The sequence below is a fragment of the Seriola aureovittata genome, chromosome 9 (assembly GCF_021018895.1).
Source record: "Seriola aureovittata isolate HTS-2021-v1 ecotype China chromosome 9, ASM2101889v1, whole genome shotgun sequence".
Lineage (NCBI taxonomy): Eukaryota > Metazoa > Chordata > Actinopteri > Carangiformes > Carangidae > Seriola > Seriola aureovittata.
The window spans coordinates 8,220,731-8,237,730 of NC_079372.1; the positions used below are offsets into that span (position 1 = coordinate 8,220,731).

The 17,000-nt window shown below is 40.1% G+C and overlaps 1 protein-coding gene across 1 annotated transcript; it reads left to right on the forward strand.

Moving 5' to 3' along the window:
* The first annotated feature begins 591 nt into the window (after nt 1-591).
* On the forward strand, nt 592-15,640 carry top1b (DNA topoisomerase Ib). The gene is made up of 21 exons (XM_056385989.1): nt 592-726; nt 1,045-1,069; nt 2,948-3,044; nt 3,726-3,864; nt 4,229-4,284; nt 4,457-4,561; nt 4,660-4,750; nt 4,866-4,951; nt 5,101-5,216; nt 5,305-5,426; nt 5,537-5,659; nt 5,744-5,931; nt 8,839-8,983; nt 9,104-9,247; nt 9,417-9,602; nt 10,206-10,274; nt 10,396-10,510; nt 11,761-11,888; nt 12,041-12,135; nt 12,417-12,566; nt 14,405-15,640. The coding sequence occupies exons 1-21, from the start codon at nt 694-696 to the stop codon at nt 14,505-14,507; spliced, it is 2,316 nt and encodes a 771-aa protein (XP_056241964.1). The 5' UTR covers nt 592-693; the 3' UTR covers nt 14,508-15,640.
* Nucleotides 15,641-17,000: the final 1,360 nt, after the last annotated feature.

The following is a 17,000-nucleotide window of genomic DNA, read 5'->3' on the forward strand; positions in this document are numbered from 1 at the left end:
AGTACAGACGGCACCTAATGCTCACCAACGGAAATGCAGGTGTGTAGTAGTGAAGTGAATAGTAGACTGCTCCGACTGATATATTAATATTTGTGACTAATCATTATGTGATTAATACTGAAGCATCAGTGTGTAAGCAGCATGTTCCTGTTGTAGCTGCTGGAGGGTTGAAGTTTGATGTACAGTTTTATACACAGAGACACCAGATAAATACTGAGGTGTTGTGGGATGTTTTACCTGTCTGTACCCCATTTCTCATAAGCCTTCCATGAACCGCCTGTAACATAAAGCATTACAAAGATTCCTTTTGAAAAATATGTTGCTTATAAGAAGTGAATTACTCATATTACTACTGATTGCTGATAGTAGGAATTGATAGGGTATAAGGGGAATTCAGGATCCACTGAAGCTGCTACGCCCCAGCAGAAACAAGTCCTTTATGAACGTAGTAAAATAGGCTAATAATGAGAGAAATTAAAGTGTCCACACTGGCTTGATGGCTGATATTTGGATTGTGCCTCAGGTAGGGAGCACGCAGAGTATCTTCTGTGTTCAGGTTGGTGTGAGCATGCGCAGTCCGTGAACGTTGGGACTCCATTCCAGTGTGTCAGTGAGGGTTCCCTGAGCCTCGCATCCTCAACAGCTGTCTACTGTGATAACTTCACCTGCTTTACAAACAAAAACAACTTGACCATGAGCGGAGATCATGGACATGGAGGCTCTCAGGTAGCTTTTTGTCAATAATTCGTGTTTTTCTGGTCAGTTTGTATGAATTCCTCGGCAATAACGGACATAACTGACAAGTATTAATCGTCTTGGTGTGAAATAACGGTGAAGAAATGTTAGCTAATGTTACAAGTTACGCTGCTCTCTTTGTCATTTCAGTGAAAACTTTGAAATTATGTGCAGTATTTGCGTTTTGTTGCAGCAAAAATAAACGTTATTTCTCGGGTACAGCTGTATGCCAATTGAAACTTGAATAACCCGAGCTACCGGCATTTTCAAAATTGAAATATTAAAAACATCCTTTTTCACAATTTCCAGGTCAATTCGGGATCTAAAGGAAGCGGTAGGTCCTCTGATGAGGATTTTTTTATTCATACTGACCCTGATTTCCAGTCAGAATCGTGATCTGTCTACTGTTAGTTGTTAAAAGGACAGAAATGGCGTCCCAGAGACTAAGTCCCTTCTCCTCCACTCTCTTGCGGCTATTGTTCAAAAAGAGGGTCTGAAATGTACACTTGCCACCCTCGGTTTTTTAATCTGATGAGGTATTCCGAAAGGGCCTGGCATCGTGTTTATTTTGCATGCTTTAGATTGATAATGTGTGCGTGCATTTACAACGAATTTTGGAGCCGAAAGTGGCAGAATTGGGGCTGAGGACTTAGTCTCTGCGCCATTTTCTTTTTCTGTATGTAGCGGTCAGGGCGCCGATCGGTGAGCCAACTGTCTGCCGTGATATGGAGGCGAGAGCTGGGAGCTTATCGCCTCTCCCTGCCCGTATCTCACCACCAGCTGCACTCTCGCCTCCATCTCCGTGCGAGAGACATTTATCTGCACTGCCAACAGGGAATCCTCACGCATGAGTTTGTAACTCAAAGTCACAGAAAAGAAAAGTTACAGTACGTGATTAAAAGCATATGCGTTCAGCAGTCTTTTTTTGTTGTTGTTGTCGCACAAATTATACTATCCGCACAAGAGTAACCGTTACTATTATAAAGTTGAGAGGGCTTTTTTTTATTTCTTGATGGCTTAATTTGCAGCCTGATTTGCTGTTGATAAAAGCAGTCTGTAGGTTTATAGCTGGGATGTGTGTTACTGTTTCATGTGACAATAGCAGATAACGCTTTTATTAAACTGCCATGACAACAGGGGGCCACGAGGTGATGATCAAGCCAAACCAGGTCTACCTCAGGTGGGGTTTCACTCAGCGGGAAATATTCTTAGTACGAAGACTCATGTAAAATTGTTAACAGTATAACCATTTGAGAAGCTGCACTGAGAGTAGGAAAACGATTTTGCCTCTCAAGTGTTACCTCATAGTTCCTATTAAAAAAATACATCAAAAGTTGGACAACAGCCTGCTGAAAAAAAAGTTGTTTAATATTGGAGGTGATGAATATTGTTAGAACATAGTTGTAATATTACAGCGATCTTGTGGTAAACACTAAAGCAGGGATAGGCAAATAGCAGCCCAAAATAATTTTCCCCACAGGGAAAGCTGATGTTTTCCTTTTATAGTTTATCAAACCTTTTAGATCATTTCTCATCAATCTACTGTAGTTAACAGTGTATATACATGGCTTATGTAAATCCTAATAAATATGACAGGATAACATCTAACAATAGTCAACACTTGGCTTGTCAAACACATATACTTGGCAGTCTAACAGAAATGGCCTGCTGATTAAAAAAAAGAAAAAAGGTTTCTAAGGCAACAACAACATTTACGACACCTCCAGTCGGCCATACAGTAAATGAGGTCAGCCACTGTCAATTTTGAGTCAGTTTATTGCCAAATGAGTGTTAAATGAGCTGCTGTAGCTCTGTTAGCCTTCACAAAATGACACCTGCATTCAAACATGATCCTAAATACAAATAAAACACTTGAAAATAAAATATCTGCAGCATACAATAGATATCTGCATCACCACCGCAACTATAAAACTATGTTGGCGTCTCATCGAACAGTGCTGAAAAAACTGGCCTGTGGTTGTACGTAATTGTTGACCCCTGTATGGAACTGGGGTTTGCTTTTGCTTTTTTCTCTTCAGTTTATGTGAATACACCTCCTAGCTCAAATAAACACTAGGGACATCTAGATCTATAAGCGTAGACAGCTAAATGAAAAGACTGATTCTTGTATATACACAATGGGCAAAAATATTCTGTTTTCAGACTTTTTTTTAATGCAGCGAAACAAGTTGATATCTCCTTTGTGTCATAGATACTCACAAACATAAAGACAAGCACAAAGACAAGGAACACAGACACAAAGATCACAAGAAAGACAAGGAGCGAGAGAAACTGAAGCACAGCAACAGGTAAGGAAATCTACATTTTCCTTCCTTTCTTTTTTTTTTACAGTACGTGTGTTGAGTCTGTCTTAAGCTATTATTTGTGTACTGAAGTTGCCTACAGCCCCTGAAATTATTATTTTTTCAGTATTACCTCTTAACATGCACTTATCCTCACAAAGCTTCATTTTTACCAGTATGAATTCTGGTGGTTTTAGCTGTCATAACTGAATCTTAAACGACAAGGATAATGACACAGATTCTGTCCATTCAGAACATATTAAAAAAAGGCAAGCTTTTCCACAGACATGAAAGAATCACAGAGGGTAATGCTCATTTCATTGAAACTGACAGGAACCCTGCCATGTTAAATCAGCAAACATACATCACAATGACTGGCGAAAATGTGCTTTTATGAATGACATCTGCAGCTCATTTGTAATTTGAACCAGTATGGACATTTGCTATGGTTTCTTTTTGTCTGGTTGAAATACTTGTGGGCTGCAGTATATTAGCAAAGTCACGACTTTGGCCATTTCTGCTGGCAGCCGTCCCCGACACTGTCATTATTTGTCAAAAACAGTTACATTTGTATTGCTGGTGGTTGCTGCTTTTTTTTTTTTTTTTTTTTTCTGTGTCTCTATGCATCTGGAGCACGTCTGACCTCTTCGCACTTGATCTCTGACCTCTGTGGCTTCTGTGTTCCAGCGAACATAAGGAGCACTCTGAGAAGAAACACAGAGACAAAGACAAAGAGAAGCTGAAGCACAGCGACGGCAGCTCAGACAAGCACAGGGAAAAACACAAAGAGAAAGACAAGGACAAAGAGAGGAGGAGAGAGGAGAAGGTCTGTTCATAGTCAGTCTGTCTTTTATGAAAGGCGGTAGAGGCCTGTCATGAAAATATTATGTTTTGTCATCATTAAAGAATAATTATTTTGGTACATTAACATAAAAGCTTTGTTTTCTCATGATCATCATTTTTTTGTGGTTTTGATATAACTCTTGTGTTTATTGATGTATCCCAGTGTCTTCCAGAAATTGCAGTCATGAGAAAACAAAACATAAAACTAATAAGTATACAGATGGCAACTCCAGCCCCCCGTGAACTCTGACCATAAGTTAAAGTTTAGACAGTTTAAACACTGTTGAAGTGAATTTTAATTATCCACAGATGGGAAAATCTAATATGTTTTTCCCTGTCTCTCACAGATCAAATCATCCCATGTAGACAGGCCTAAAAAGGAGAAGGAAAATGGACACGTAAGGTAAACAGCATCACTTTGTTGTGTCTGATGTGAAATGAAAGTAATTATAAAGCAGCTCCAGCCATAAATCATTTTGGAAAGAATTAACCGCAGGCTTAGCTATTGCTTCGTTATGGTGAATGGGATATTGCTTCACTAATATGCAATTCCATATCTCCAATGTGCGACTCAGAGACACAAGCCCAGCAGCCATAAAGAGCGAGCCTGAAGAAGACAACGGCTTCTACCCCTCTCCCCAACACAACAAGTCCACCAAACGAGAGTACGACAATGAAGAGTGGGTATCGTTCAAATGAATCCAAATCATTTATAGAATTGGTTGTCTATAATTCTGTGTTATGAGACACAATTTGATTATCAATATACTGTTCTCAGATTTGAATACAAGCCCAAAAAAGTCAAGACAGAACACGACAAAAAGGCAAAGAAGAGGAAACATGAGTACGAAGAAGATGAGGAGGACGAGGTTCATTTTTTGTTTTTGTACATCATTTTGATGAATGTGTTGTCATATTCTCCAGGCTGGAGTATTAGCTCTTTTATGTTCTCCGGATTTATTCTGCTCTCTCCACTTGTTTTAGGACATCAAGCCCAAAAAGAAGACAAAAGACAAAAAGGTAACAGAAGGAAAGAAAGCCAAAAAGGAAGAAGAGGAGAAGTGGAAATGGTAAGAAGATCATTTTGGGGTCAAATTGTTCTTTTCCTCAGGAAATTACACACCAAGAACAGTTAGCTGTTATAAACAGCCACTGAGAAGTAGATACCATATTTTTTCTGTTCTCTCACTGGTTTGTATTCTGTTGTTTTGATGATTAGGTGGGAGGAGGAAAGATACACTGATGGCTCCAAATGGCGCTTCCTTGAACATAAGGGTCCAGTGTTTGCACCTCCATACGAACCCTTGCCTGACAAAGTCAGATTTTACTACGATGGTGAGTCTGTGTAAAAAATAAGTTGTAACATTTTTTTTTTTTAATTATCTTCAGTCAAGACTAAAGTATAATTATTCCGTATTTGTAGGTAAGCCTATGAAACTTAGTGCTCCTGCTGAGGAGGTAACCACATTTTTTGCCAAGATGTTGGATCATGAGTACACCACTAAGGACATCTTCAGAAAGAACTTCTTCAAGGACTGGAGGAAGGTGAGGAGTGTGTCAATTACAGCACAAGAGCCACAGTCCACAGATGGTGTCAAGTCCAAGCATTTAAATTAAGCATGCTTCAGATATCTTATCTATCTCTTTTATTGTAGGAAATGACATCAGAGGAGAAGTCAAAGATCACTGACCTGAACAAGTGCAACTTCAGTGATATGAATGAGTACTTCAAGGCCCAATCAGAGGCCAGGAAACAGATGTCAAAAGAGGAGAAACAGGTAGACCTGCATTCATGCAGACTCTCCCAGCCCTAAAAACATCTTGCAATATCTCATTGTACTATATTTTTAAACACTTTGTAGAAAATCAAAGAGGAGAATGAGAGGCTCCTCCAGGAGTACGGTTTCTGCATCATGGACAACCACAAGGAGAGGATTGGAAACTTCCGCATTGAGCCGCCGGGCCTCTTCCGAGGACGAGGTGACCATCCGAAGATGGGCATGCTGAAACGCCGCATCAGACCTGAAGACATCATCATTAACTGTAGCAAGTGGGTAATCTCATTCCCGCCATTATCACTAGCCTCACTGCCATGAATTGTTACATTTTTATTTGATTTTAGGGATAGGAAGAACACAAAACCTGTGAATCTCAAGTTCTGTGTTTTTACCACAAGTTGGCCGGTCAAACCAATACAGGTGATGTTATGTGAAAGAATACTGTTGGTCTGAAGTATGAATTACAAGGGTAAATGTGAACGTGTGTGCTTGTGAGAAGAGGATATATTAAGTGGGTGCTTGTGGAAGTTATTAGTATGTCAAAAGGTCACATTCAGACATACAGTCCCTGTCCTGTTCTTCACCATTATCTCCCTGTTGAACCTCTTTTTTTTCTTCTTCTTCTTCTTATGTCCCGTTATCTTTTCTTTCATCTTCTAACTGTCATGTTGTAATTGCTGGATTTATTTATAGAGGGAATACTTTTTCTTTTTATCTCTAAGCCTCCAGGGCAAGAGTGTGTGCAAGAGGGTTTATGGAAAGGCTAATTTGTTGCGTTCAGTTGCCATCCCAGGGACGCCGGCGAAAGAATGTACGTGCTGCATGTGGCACGTACAGTACGGCAGATGTATCACTGACACGCACTCGCACACATGCCGGCACTGTGTCAAAGGTAGTCTTCCTGTCCTGCCGTGTGTGTGCAAACAATAACACTACTCAGGGAGGATACGTTAACCCCCAACATACTGGTCACAATGGGGTTTGTTTTACAGTGGCATTTCTCTGTAGGGGAGAGTGGGGTAAGTAGTGGGGTAAAGTGCCTTTAAAGCAAGGGGATTACAGTAATGCCTCCAACTAAAATATGTTCATATAGTTTAGGATGTTGTGCATCCCTGGGAACAATCACTTTGGATCTTAAATAAACTGTTTGAGAAATATAGCTTTAGAAAAAAAAAGTGGTCTTGTGGCACAACTTGCCCTCGGTGCGGGGTAAGTTGTGCCATTAGAGAGAATACACTGGGGTAAATTGTGCCATTGATAATTGAAGTAAAACAGATCATTTTAATCTCACAAACGATAATGCTATATAAAAGCAAGACAAATTCAATACAAAATTACTTATTTAACGTTTATTTAACAAACAAGGCCTGACATGAACTTAAACAAGACATGAACACACCTAGACTCAGAGCAACTAAAATGAAAACCTAATCATGCAAATGATCTGCATCTGAATCTCTTCACAGATTCGGCCTACTACTGAACATCCCACTTTTCAATGCTGCATGGAAATGTGAACTTATGCTCCCTTCTAGCAGTACCACCAAGTTTGTGTGGTGTGGGTAGTTTCTTGAGCGCATCACCTTTAGGGATGACTCCTTCATCATTCTCTCTAAATGTGAAGATGGGCTTTCCCTCAACAGACCTCTTACAACTTTGCTTCAGAAACTTTGCACTGATCTCATCACCTTCAACATTCTCCACCAATCCAACATAGTTATAGGATTTGGATTTTTTTACCTGCAAACCTCACAATCACAAAGTTACCAGCAGACAGATCACACCATCACCATCATCATCATCATCATCACTCTGGACATCTGAACTCTCATAATCAGTGGCATCGCTAAGTGGAGACTCATTTGGCCACTGCTGTTCTTTCATAGCCTGGCTTTGTTACTTCTCCTATTTTTTTCTTATCCATATATCTTTTTATGGTCATCCTGCAGATCTTCATCTCCTTTCCAACCGGACACATCGTCTTCCCCTGTTGCACCTCTTTTACTGCTCTTTCCAATTTCTCAAGAGGAGTTGAAACCCTCTCTGTCTTCCGTTTGTATTCACGTGGCATGATGGATTTTGGTCTAAAATTAAGAATGTCACATAGTTTTAGTGATCAAATGAAAGAATACAATGTACAATAACAATAAAATACAATAAAGCAATATATAGTACATAATCATAAGGCACTTTGGCACAAATTACCCCAAGCCCACCATTTAAAAAAAAAATGCATCCCCTAGCTGTTTTGAGCTTGCATCATGCTAACCGTATAGACTCATGGTGTAGCTTACTAAAGCACTAAAACATGTGTGAACTGTTTTCAAAGTTATCTATAATTGTTCAAACACAGCAATCAAAAAACCATGATCATAGAAAATTTACTTTGGAGGGCAAAAAATTGTTTTTTTGAACTTAAATGTGCTTACCTCTCAAGCCATGTGTCTCCCTTCTTTGCAGGATGAGTGAAATAGATGCCTCTTCAAAAATATGTGGTCACATGACCAAGTTCTTCTATGGTTTTCTAGATAACAGGGGTGGCACTACTTGCCCCTTGGCACTAATTACCCCACTCTCCCCTACTCTATTGTGTCATAGCTGAAGTGTTTATAATACAGAATTAATCATGGTCTGGTCTAGAGCTGCACAATTAATCGAAACATAATCGAAATCACAATATGGCCAAGTGCAATATCCAAATCGCAGGAGCTGCAATTCTTTTGATAAAGGTAAAACTTGTCACAACATTATTGTGCATTGTTAACACTATAAGCGTCGTGGTGCTTCAGAGACGCCGTGGCCTATAAATCATATTCTGCAGACGTAAAGGAAAATGTTTGTTTGGTACAAAGCCCAACAAAAATCACATCATCATTTTTATATTTTTTTCCGTGAAAAGGAAATGCAAAAAATACCCATTCCAACTGAATTCGCAATATCTGACAAAATAATCGCAATATGATTTTATTTTTGGTAATCGAGCAGCCCCAGTCTGGTCCATGGCTTATTGTATCAATGAGAAATGGAGGAATGCACCGTAATCAACACACAAGTAGAAACACAGCATCAGTGGAGTTAGACAGAAATGCTCCAAGCTGTGGAAAATGCTTTGCTAAACAAAGGGGGGAATGGTGTCAACATGTTTCTCATCTATCTAAATCTGCCTCCTTTTTCTGTAGGGACTCCAAGCACCCTAAACCTCCCCCAGGGACAAAATGGAAGGAGGTTCGCCATGATAACAAGGTGACCTGGCTGGCGTCTTGGACAGAGAACATCCAGGGCTCCATCAAGTACATCATGTTGAATCCTAGCTCCAGGATCAAGGTGCCTGCTGTCTCAACACTGAGCCTCCAGCTTCAGTTTTGTATTAATCCTAACCCGTATCGGAGGTTACATATTTTACCAGTATTTGACCAAAAGAGCTGTTTGTGTATGTTTGTGCAGGGGGAGAAGGACTGGCAGAAATATGAGACTGCCCGACGGTTGAAGAAGTGTGTAGATCGCATCCGAAACCAATATAGAGACGACTGGAAATCAAAAGAGATGAGGATCAGGCAGAGAGCTGTGGCGCTTTATTTCATAGACAAGGTGAGTAAAGTACGGTGAAATTGTAATGATAAAATACTAATACTTATTACAACCACCAATATTTTAACTTAGTTGATGCATGCACCCAAGTTTATAGAATAAATCCCTGAGAAAATGTGTCACCTTTACAACTTGATCATGATCCTAATGTATGGGGTTTCCCTCGTAGCTGGCACTGAGGGCAGGTAATGAAAAGGAGGAAGGCGAGACAGCGGACACAGTCGGCTGTTGCTCGCTGCGGGTGGAGCACATCAAACTGTACCCCAAAATGGATGACCAGGAGTACGTGGTGGAGTTCGACTTCTTGGGAAAAGACTCCATCCGCTACTACAACCGGATCCCTGTGGAGAAGAGGGTAAGAGAGGGAAAAGGAAAAGAGAGGAGAGGAGGTAAAGACAGAGCAGAAGGGAGACAAGAGGACCTGTGGCAGATACATTAAAGCACTGAACTGTGATATCTGGTTTTATTAGGGTGGTGCTGGGTGTGCATTTGACATTTATGTGAATTTAGTGTTAATGAGATAAGAAGTTGCCAGGCTGAGTAGGATGATTGCACAGACAGGTGATCAGGCACTAAAACCTTTCCGCCTGCTCTGCCTCAGAGGTCGGTCTGTTTCCTGCTATTACCGGCATGTACTCACACACAATCTCACACACACACACACACACACACACCCACACACACACACTAGTTATCTGTTATTTTCAGTCACAAACTCTTCAGCACACCTTTGCACTATCTAATGTACTGCTACACTTCCTCTTCTTCTGCATCCCTACATACATTTAGAAGTGTATACAAAAAAAAACACAAACCTACAATAAACCGCCTGCACTTGTCATCATGAACAGAAATAATATAGCACACCCATGTGGCAGAAATTTGATAGTGCATACATGAGCACAGTTAACTGAAGTGTTGAATTCATGCTCAGCAAATCTTTTTGATTTCTTAACAGGTTTTTAAAAACCTTCAGCTGTTTCTGGAGAACAAGCAGCCAGAAGACGACCTCTTCGACAGACTGAATGTGAGAAACACACGTGAAAATCTATCTTTAAATTAATAATCATAATAATTTGTATCGCTCTGTTCCCCACCGCTTCTCTTTCCTCTGCTTTTCACGCTCTGCTTCTCTGTGTCTCCTGCAGACTTCTATTCTGAATAAACACTTGCAGGAGCTGATGGATGGACTGACAGCCAAGGTCTTTCGTACCTACAACGCTTCCATCACCCTCCAACAGCAGCTCAAGGAACTTACCTGCAGTGAGTGACAGCAGCCACAGCCAGTTACAACAACAACCACGATAACAACAAAGCAGCTCACTAGAATAACAGCCATGTAGTTTCTAAACACAAGTACACATTGAAATCACTCTTTGTGACGTTGCAAAATTTTACTGCGATTGTGGAATTCAACAAAAACTCAAGTTTGAAATGTAAAATGTAAAAGATGCGTTGACACATTTTGCCCATTGATTCTGGCAAGAAGTCTTCCTATAAACAAAAATTGCATAGGTCTTAATTGTTAGATCGCATGGTGCATGATGTTTTATAGTCTTTTGAAGCACCAAAGAAAATAATTGGACTTTAAATGTTCGGGAATTGGATCCAACACACATTGCTGTAAACTCAATAGATGATTACACTGGATGTAATAACAGGAATAACTTTAGGCGGATTGAGGTTACAGTCATATTGTTTATCAACATCAAGAGCAAACAAAACGAACACTTAAAAAAGTAATTAAATCCATTCAATAAATCAATGCCTGCAAGGAATTATAAAGTAACACAGTATAGGATTGTTGTTTTATCAGTAATCTGTCTCTTCAGTTGCATATTGCATAAATATGCATGTATATGTGTAACATGTAACAGGTGGCGTCTGTGTTGTGTTTGTTAGCAATGAAGATGCAGTGACACCAGGATCTCTTTGGAGTTTAAATCTGTTTATTCTGACAAGGACAGATAATAAAGCAGAACCTTCATGCAAATAAACCTGCTCGCTCCAGCTCCTCTCTCCCGCAGGACAGCAGTACAAAGGGCCTCGTAATGAAATATTCAACATGGAACATAAACTCATGTACAACAAAACATACCTGACAGGGACAAATAATAAAGCAGAACCACCTTGTAAATAATACTTGGTCCGCTCTAGCTCCAACACAAATGAAATAAATGAAGTGCGAAACAGGAATGTGAGCTTAGTTTACAGTATCATAGCGGAGAGGTGAAGGGGCCAAAGTGAATTTATACTGCGGTCTGTAGAAGAAGTGAAGGGGTCTGGGTTTTGAACTTGAAGTATACACATCCTAACTTTGAAAGCCTTCCCAGTCAATTAATATCTATATTTTGACAGATTATGTATAATTACATAAAGAAGAGGTCACTGTATAGATGGTTCAGTTACAAAAATACTATGAATAAAATATATTCTGCCTTTATATATTAATATGTAGGTCAATGATTTCAAATTTTAATCATTTTAAACTTCTCCTACCTTGTTGTGTCCAGCTGATGACAGCATCCCAGCTAAGATCCTGTCCTACAATCGGGCCAACCGGGCAGTGGCCATCCTCTGTAACCACCAGAGAGCTCCACCTAAAACATTTGAGAAGTCCATGCAAAACCTTCAGACCAAGGTAAAACTCATGTTACACCTTTCTTCGGTTTTTGTTGTCCCTCGAAATAACAGTGATGTCTCAGTAACATCTTGGCCACCTTAAAGTAAAATGTTGCTGATGAAGATGTTCCCTTTCCACATGATAAAGATGTGCGTTTGTTGTGATTGCAGATTGACGAGAAACAGAATCAACTGTCTGCAGCCAGGAAGCAGCTGAAGGCTGCCAAGGCTGATCACAAGGCTTCCCATGATGACAAGAGCAAAAAGTAAGAACGCCTGAGCGCTGCTAACCGGTGCAAGAGACTATCACAGTCTTATCCGTTACTTACTGAAAGCTCTTCATCTCAGGTGGGATGTAAGGCCACAAAGTTTTATCTGGTTGCCTCCTAAACATCAAGTTCATGATGTTTAGTTTGTCGGCATAGTTCTTCCTCCCTCTGTCCTTCCCTTGTCTCTGTTCCTCTGTGCATCTCGATCTGTGTCTCTTTCTCTTTCCCTCTGTACCTGTACTTATTCCTTCCTCTGTCTTCCTGTGTGTCTCTCTCAGGGCTGTGGAGGTGAAGCGTAAAGCTGTCCAGAGGATAGAGGAGCAGCTGATGAAGCTCCAGGTGCAGGCCACAGACAGAGAGGAGAACAAGCAGATTGCCCTGGGCACCTCCAAGCTCAACTACCTGGATCCACGCATCTCTGTTGCATGGTATGTATGTGATGCAGCAGATGTTGCTCACTTCAGTTTATTAACCACAAGCTATCGTTTGATTACAGGTGTCACTACAGTAAAAATAACTGACATTAAATGAGCAAACCACCTACTGTTTAATAGGCCAGCTTTCTCTGGGTGGGTGAGAGTGTGTGTGTGTGTGTGTGTGTGTGTGTGTGTGTGGGGGGGGGTGCATATCTACCTTGGTGACAAAAGGCAGGAAATGCTCTTGCATTGTAGGAAAAGGAGCAGCACAAGCAAAAAAGCTAACGGCTGCAGAAGGAAAATAAGAGGAAGAAAAGCGTGTGAGTGTGAGGAACAATGGGGTTTGTTTCTAAAAGCCAGGGAGCGTCCCCAAACAGCACTCCTTCCTCCATGTGGGAAGTCAATGAGGAGCTGTCTGTGGCTGAATGGAGGGCCAGGCCTCAGAGACGGGGGAACAGTAGTCCGCCCTCCCTAACCCATGCCCCACAGCTATTTATGGAGAGCCTCCTCCTCAAGCACAATGGATACAGGAATGCTCCATGTTTTGCCTGGTTGTAAGGCGTAAGGGATGGGGTCCCCCCTAATAGGGTGGTGCATGGGAACCTGGTCTACACTGTAGTTGTATGTTTGTGAATATGTGTAACAGAGATGAAAACACTGAGTTGAGTCGGGTTGATTGGTGCCGGGGAGGCGTATTTTTCCTGTCATGCAGAGAGAAACCTTGTCAAATGAATTGGGAGCTTATCAGTTTTTTCTGTTTAGTTAGCCTCTAGCTAGCTATACCTATATATTATTCATTAGCAGTCCAACCTGAACTGTTTCATCGCCACCTTTTTCCGTACCGCGTAGCACCTTCATTCTTGCTATGTCTCTCAGTTGAGTTAACAGTTAGTCGGAATTAGCGTTTAATCCTAAATCAGAACAGGTGTGCCTTAAAATTTGAACCCTTATCACACAGGATTCCTGGCAGTCCTTGGTTTTAAATCTGCAATGTTTGATGCGCATCTTGGCGCATAATACTAGAATATAGCTGCGATGTTCCTGCATTTCAGAGCCCGAGCAGTCACGAGAACTGAAAACATTTTAAAGCCACCGGGCGTCTCAGCCAGAAATGTGACAGAAGTTCAGAATTCACGCCACAAGCCTCTTTCACTGCAGACATTTTGACTTTTTTGGTTTTTACTAATAACATTAACAATGCCCTGTTCTATCCAAGTGTCCCCGAACAGCATAACACAATAGACCTTCCTCACAGCAGACATTTTGGCATGTCATAACAGGAAGAGCAGAGTTGTAATCAATAACTTTAATAAGGGGGGCATTCCATTTAGTTGAGCTATAGTTTGAGGCCCTGGTGTTATGCAAGCTGGCTCCGTGTCACGGCTCACTGGGACAGAAGTGAGCCATCGTTAATGAAATTTGCTTGACCTGTATTTTTCCTGCAGTGACAAGTCAAAATGTATGTTGTGAAAAAGATCAATACCTGGACCTTGTCAAAGGAGTGAGTCAAAGTTTCACCATAAGTTCAGTATACTGTACATGTGGACTGTCTCTAAAGACACTGGATTATAGTGGATATACAGTATAGTATAGTAATACATAGTGGACTCTTTCACAGTTCAGTATAAAAAGCAGTAAACAAACAATGGTCATTAATCAAGTCCCTACAACATTAACGCGGTGCACATGAGCTGAATAGTTTTAGATTTTTTCTGCTGACATCTGACTCACTGTCTAGTCGCCTTCATGGAATTTCCCAGATGTGAATAGTGAGTAGTGGATGCGGCCAGTGAGTGGCTGAGCTCAGTCATTTTTAGCCCTTAAACTGGTCCGTCCTCCCTCCTCTCCAGGTGCAAGAAATGTGACGTTCCCATTGAGAAGATCTACAACAAAACCCAGAGAGAAAAGTTCGCCTGGGCAATTGACATGGCTGAAAAGGACTACGAGTTTTAAACACACATGATGTTTTACCTTTTCTACCCAAGCCTTTGATTGTAAAGATGGTTTGTAGTTGATGTCAAATGATTCCACTGTGTGGTTACTGCAGGGCTGTAAAGGAAGACGCTAAAAACATTGTTAGAGCTGTGACCACAGATAAATAATTGTGCTGTACATATGGATTGGTTGTGAATATGGGATAATAACTCCTCAACTATTCGACCAAGCTCCCGAAGGGCATCGCTTTTTAAAAAAAAAAAAAAATCACAGTAGTGTGTATGTAGCTGCAGGTATCTGCCCATGATCAAACAACTATGAACACATTAGTATTATCTTTTGCCAGACACGACTGTACTGAAATTTGTAAGCCATCAGATTTATTGAGAAATTCTATATTCTCATAGAATAATGAATTAATAAATGTTTGTATGGGAAGACTGTGAGAAACAAAATGAGAGAGATAATGATATGATGAAATTCAATTTGTGGAATTTTAGTGTGAAAGATTGGTACAGTAAAATGAGCCTGACAGACTGATGACAGTGTGACGAATAGAAACCCTAGCACTATGCCCATATAACTATTAGCACACAGAATGTCATCTTTTTTTTTCTTTTTTTTTTTGTTTGATTTTGCTGTTTATTTCAGGGATGTACATATTTTTTGTCATTTCTCAGTGACTATGAATCATGTTTTTTTTGTTGTTTTTTTTTCAATGGGTGCTGTATGCATTGTCAACAAAAAGCTCTTCATTGCTCATATGCAACTTGTGTGTATGTGTGTGTCTGTTTCCACAGTTTTACAGTGAATAAGACGTAACGTTCCTCTCAGTTACTTGAAACAGCTGAAGTACAGCCTAATGTTTTGTGTGTCAGAGCTAAAAGTGACAGACATGTTTTTTTAAGAGGGATTTGGATTTTGCCAAAAAAAAAAAATCACAGAAGTCTATCATTGTAGTGTGCTGTTTTTTTGTATTGCTATAATTAAGCAGAAAGTGTCTTCTTTGAATTGATCTCCAAATGTGAATGGATATTCTAACTTTTGTCATTAATATTTCCTGCTATTTGATCATTTCTCACACAACCCCTGATTGGTTGAATACTTATTGTTTTGAGCTTTGTAGTCTTCAGAATAAAACACCAACCCGCCCCCTTTTGTCCTGACTGCTTTTTTTTTGTGTGAGAAACAGCAGGCTCATTCCCTGAGTATACAACACATTACATAATCCTGTCAGAGCTAATCAGCAGCAATCAGTCAAGTGTGTATCAAATATGTATCGAAAGTAGTTCACTTATCAATTTTTATTTTTATTTTCACTTACGTACGTCCCTATTTACATAAATAATAAAAGTGAAACGTAGCCTTTTACCCAATTACATAAGGAGGAGAACAAAACAGCAAGAGATTGTGTTGGTATGTTAATCTGTAATTCAGTGCAGTATTAGTGCAGGGAAAATAATTATTAAGTTACCTGTTCATTGACAAGTTGTGATAAAGGTTATATTGAGGAGGCAGTACAGAATAAGTGGAGTGGCTGCGTCTTTAAGAGGCCGATACAGGCGCTCCTACTGGAGGGATGAGCTGCGTTAAGCGAACGAGAGATATACGAGGTTATACCGGAAGTAGGTTAAATATCTCCAAAATACATGCATGGAGTTTGCAATAACATGCAGCTCTTCGATGTGGGACTTCAGAACAGACCACATGTAAAGCAAGACTTTTTGACTGAAAGTTGAAGATCATGTAACAAAAGGCAATTCAATTTCAAAGATACCAAAAGATTTATCAACAAGTGCCAAGAGTAGTCAAATGCACTGATGATGGTTGTTAAGTTGAAGCCTTTCGGTGATGTGCAGCCATTGCTGAGCCATCCCAAGGTACAGCCTTAGAAATCCACACAGAGTTGATACAAACACTGCTGTGTTGTGAGTTTAATAAATGCATTTATGGCAGGGTACCCACTCATAAATTACTTATATATGAGGGCAACACAAAAATCCCATAACCTAATGTAAGGAGCCGAAAACTTGAAGAAGAGAAAAATCATCTGTACATCTCACCGTTTTAACTGTGTACTTCTGGATAGGTTTACATTTGGATACAAGTAAAATACGCCCTCAGTCAGTGCCTGTTAATGTCCCATCAGGTCTGATGGGTATTCACAAATGAATGTCAAGCTACTTTACAGCACCAGGTGCATCCTTGGACATTACCTCTGTCCCCAGATGATGCCTTAGCTCAGTTAATGTAAATAATAACCTTTATTTACATGCAAAGTCTAAAAATATAATATGATAGATATTCATCCAGCTGTCATCTTTTTGAGGCAAGGAATGATGCATTTTTGAATTGGGTTGAAATTCTACAAAAAATGTTTTGAGAGCTACGGGCATGTCACATAAATTTTGTAGTTGGGGCTGTGTGTTTCAATTTCCTTTGACTCTAATGTTATTGACAATAAAAATTACTAAAATGTTAAGATAATAATCACCTGAGAGGCAAAAGTTG

Excerpts from the sequence above, each read along its gene's own strand:
- top1b (XM_056385989.1), top strand. The coding sequence starts at position 694 with ATGAGCGGAGATCATGGACATGGAGGCTCTCAG. Across the intron at positions 5,660-5,743 it reads TGTCAAAAGAGGAGAAACAG|AAAATCAAAGAGGAGAATGA; the intron begins GTAGACCTGCAT and ends AACACTTTGTAG. Across the intron at positions 9,248-9,416 it reads CGCTTTATTTCATAGACAAG|CTGGCACTGAGGGCAGGTAA; the intron begins GTGAGTAAAGTA and ends TTTCCCTCGTAG.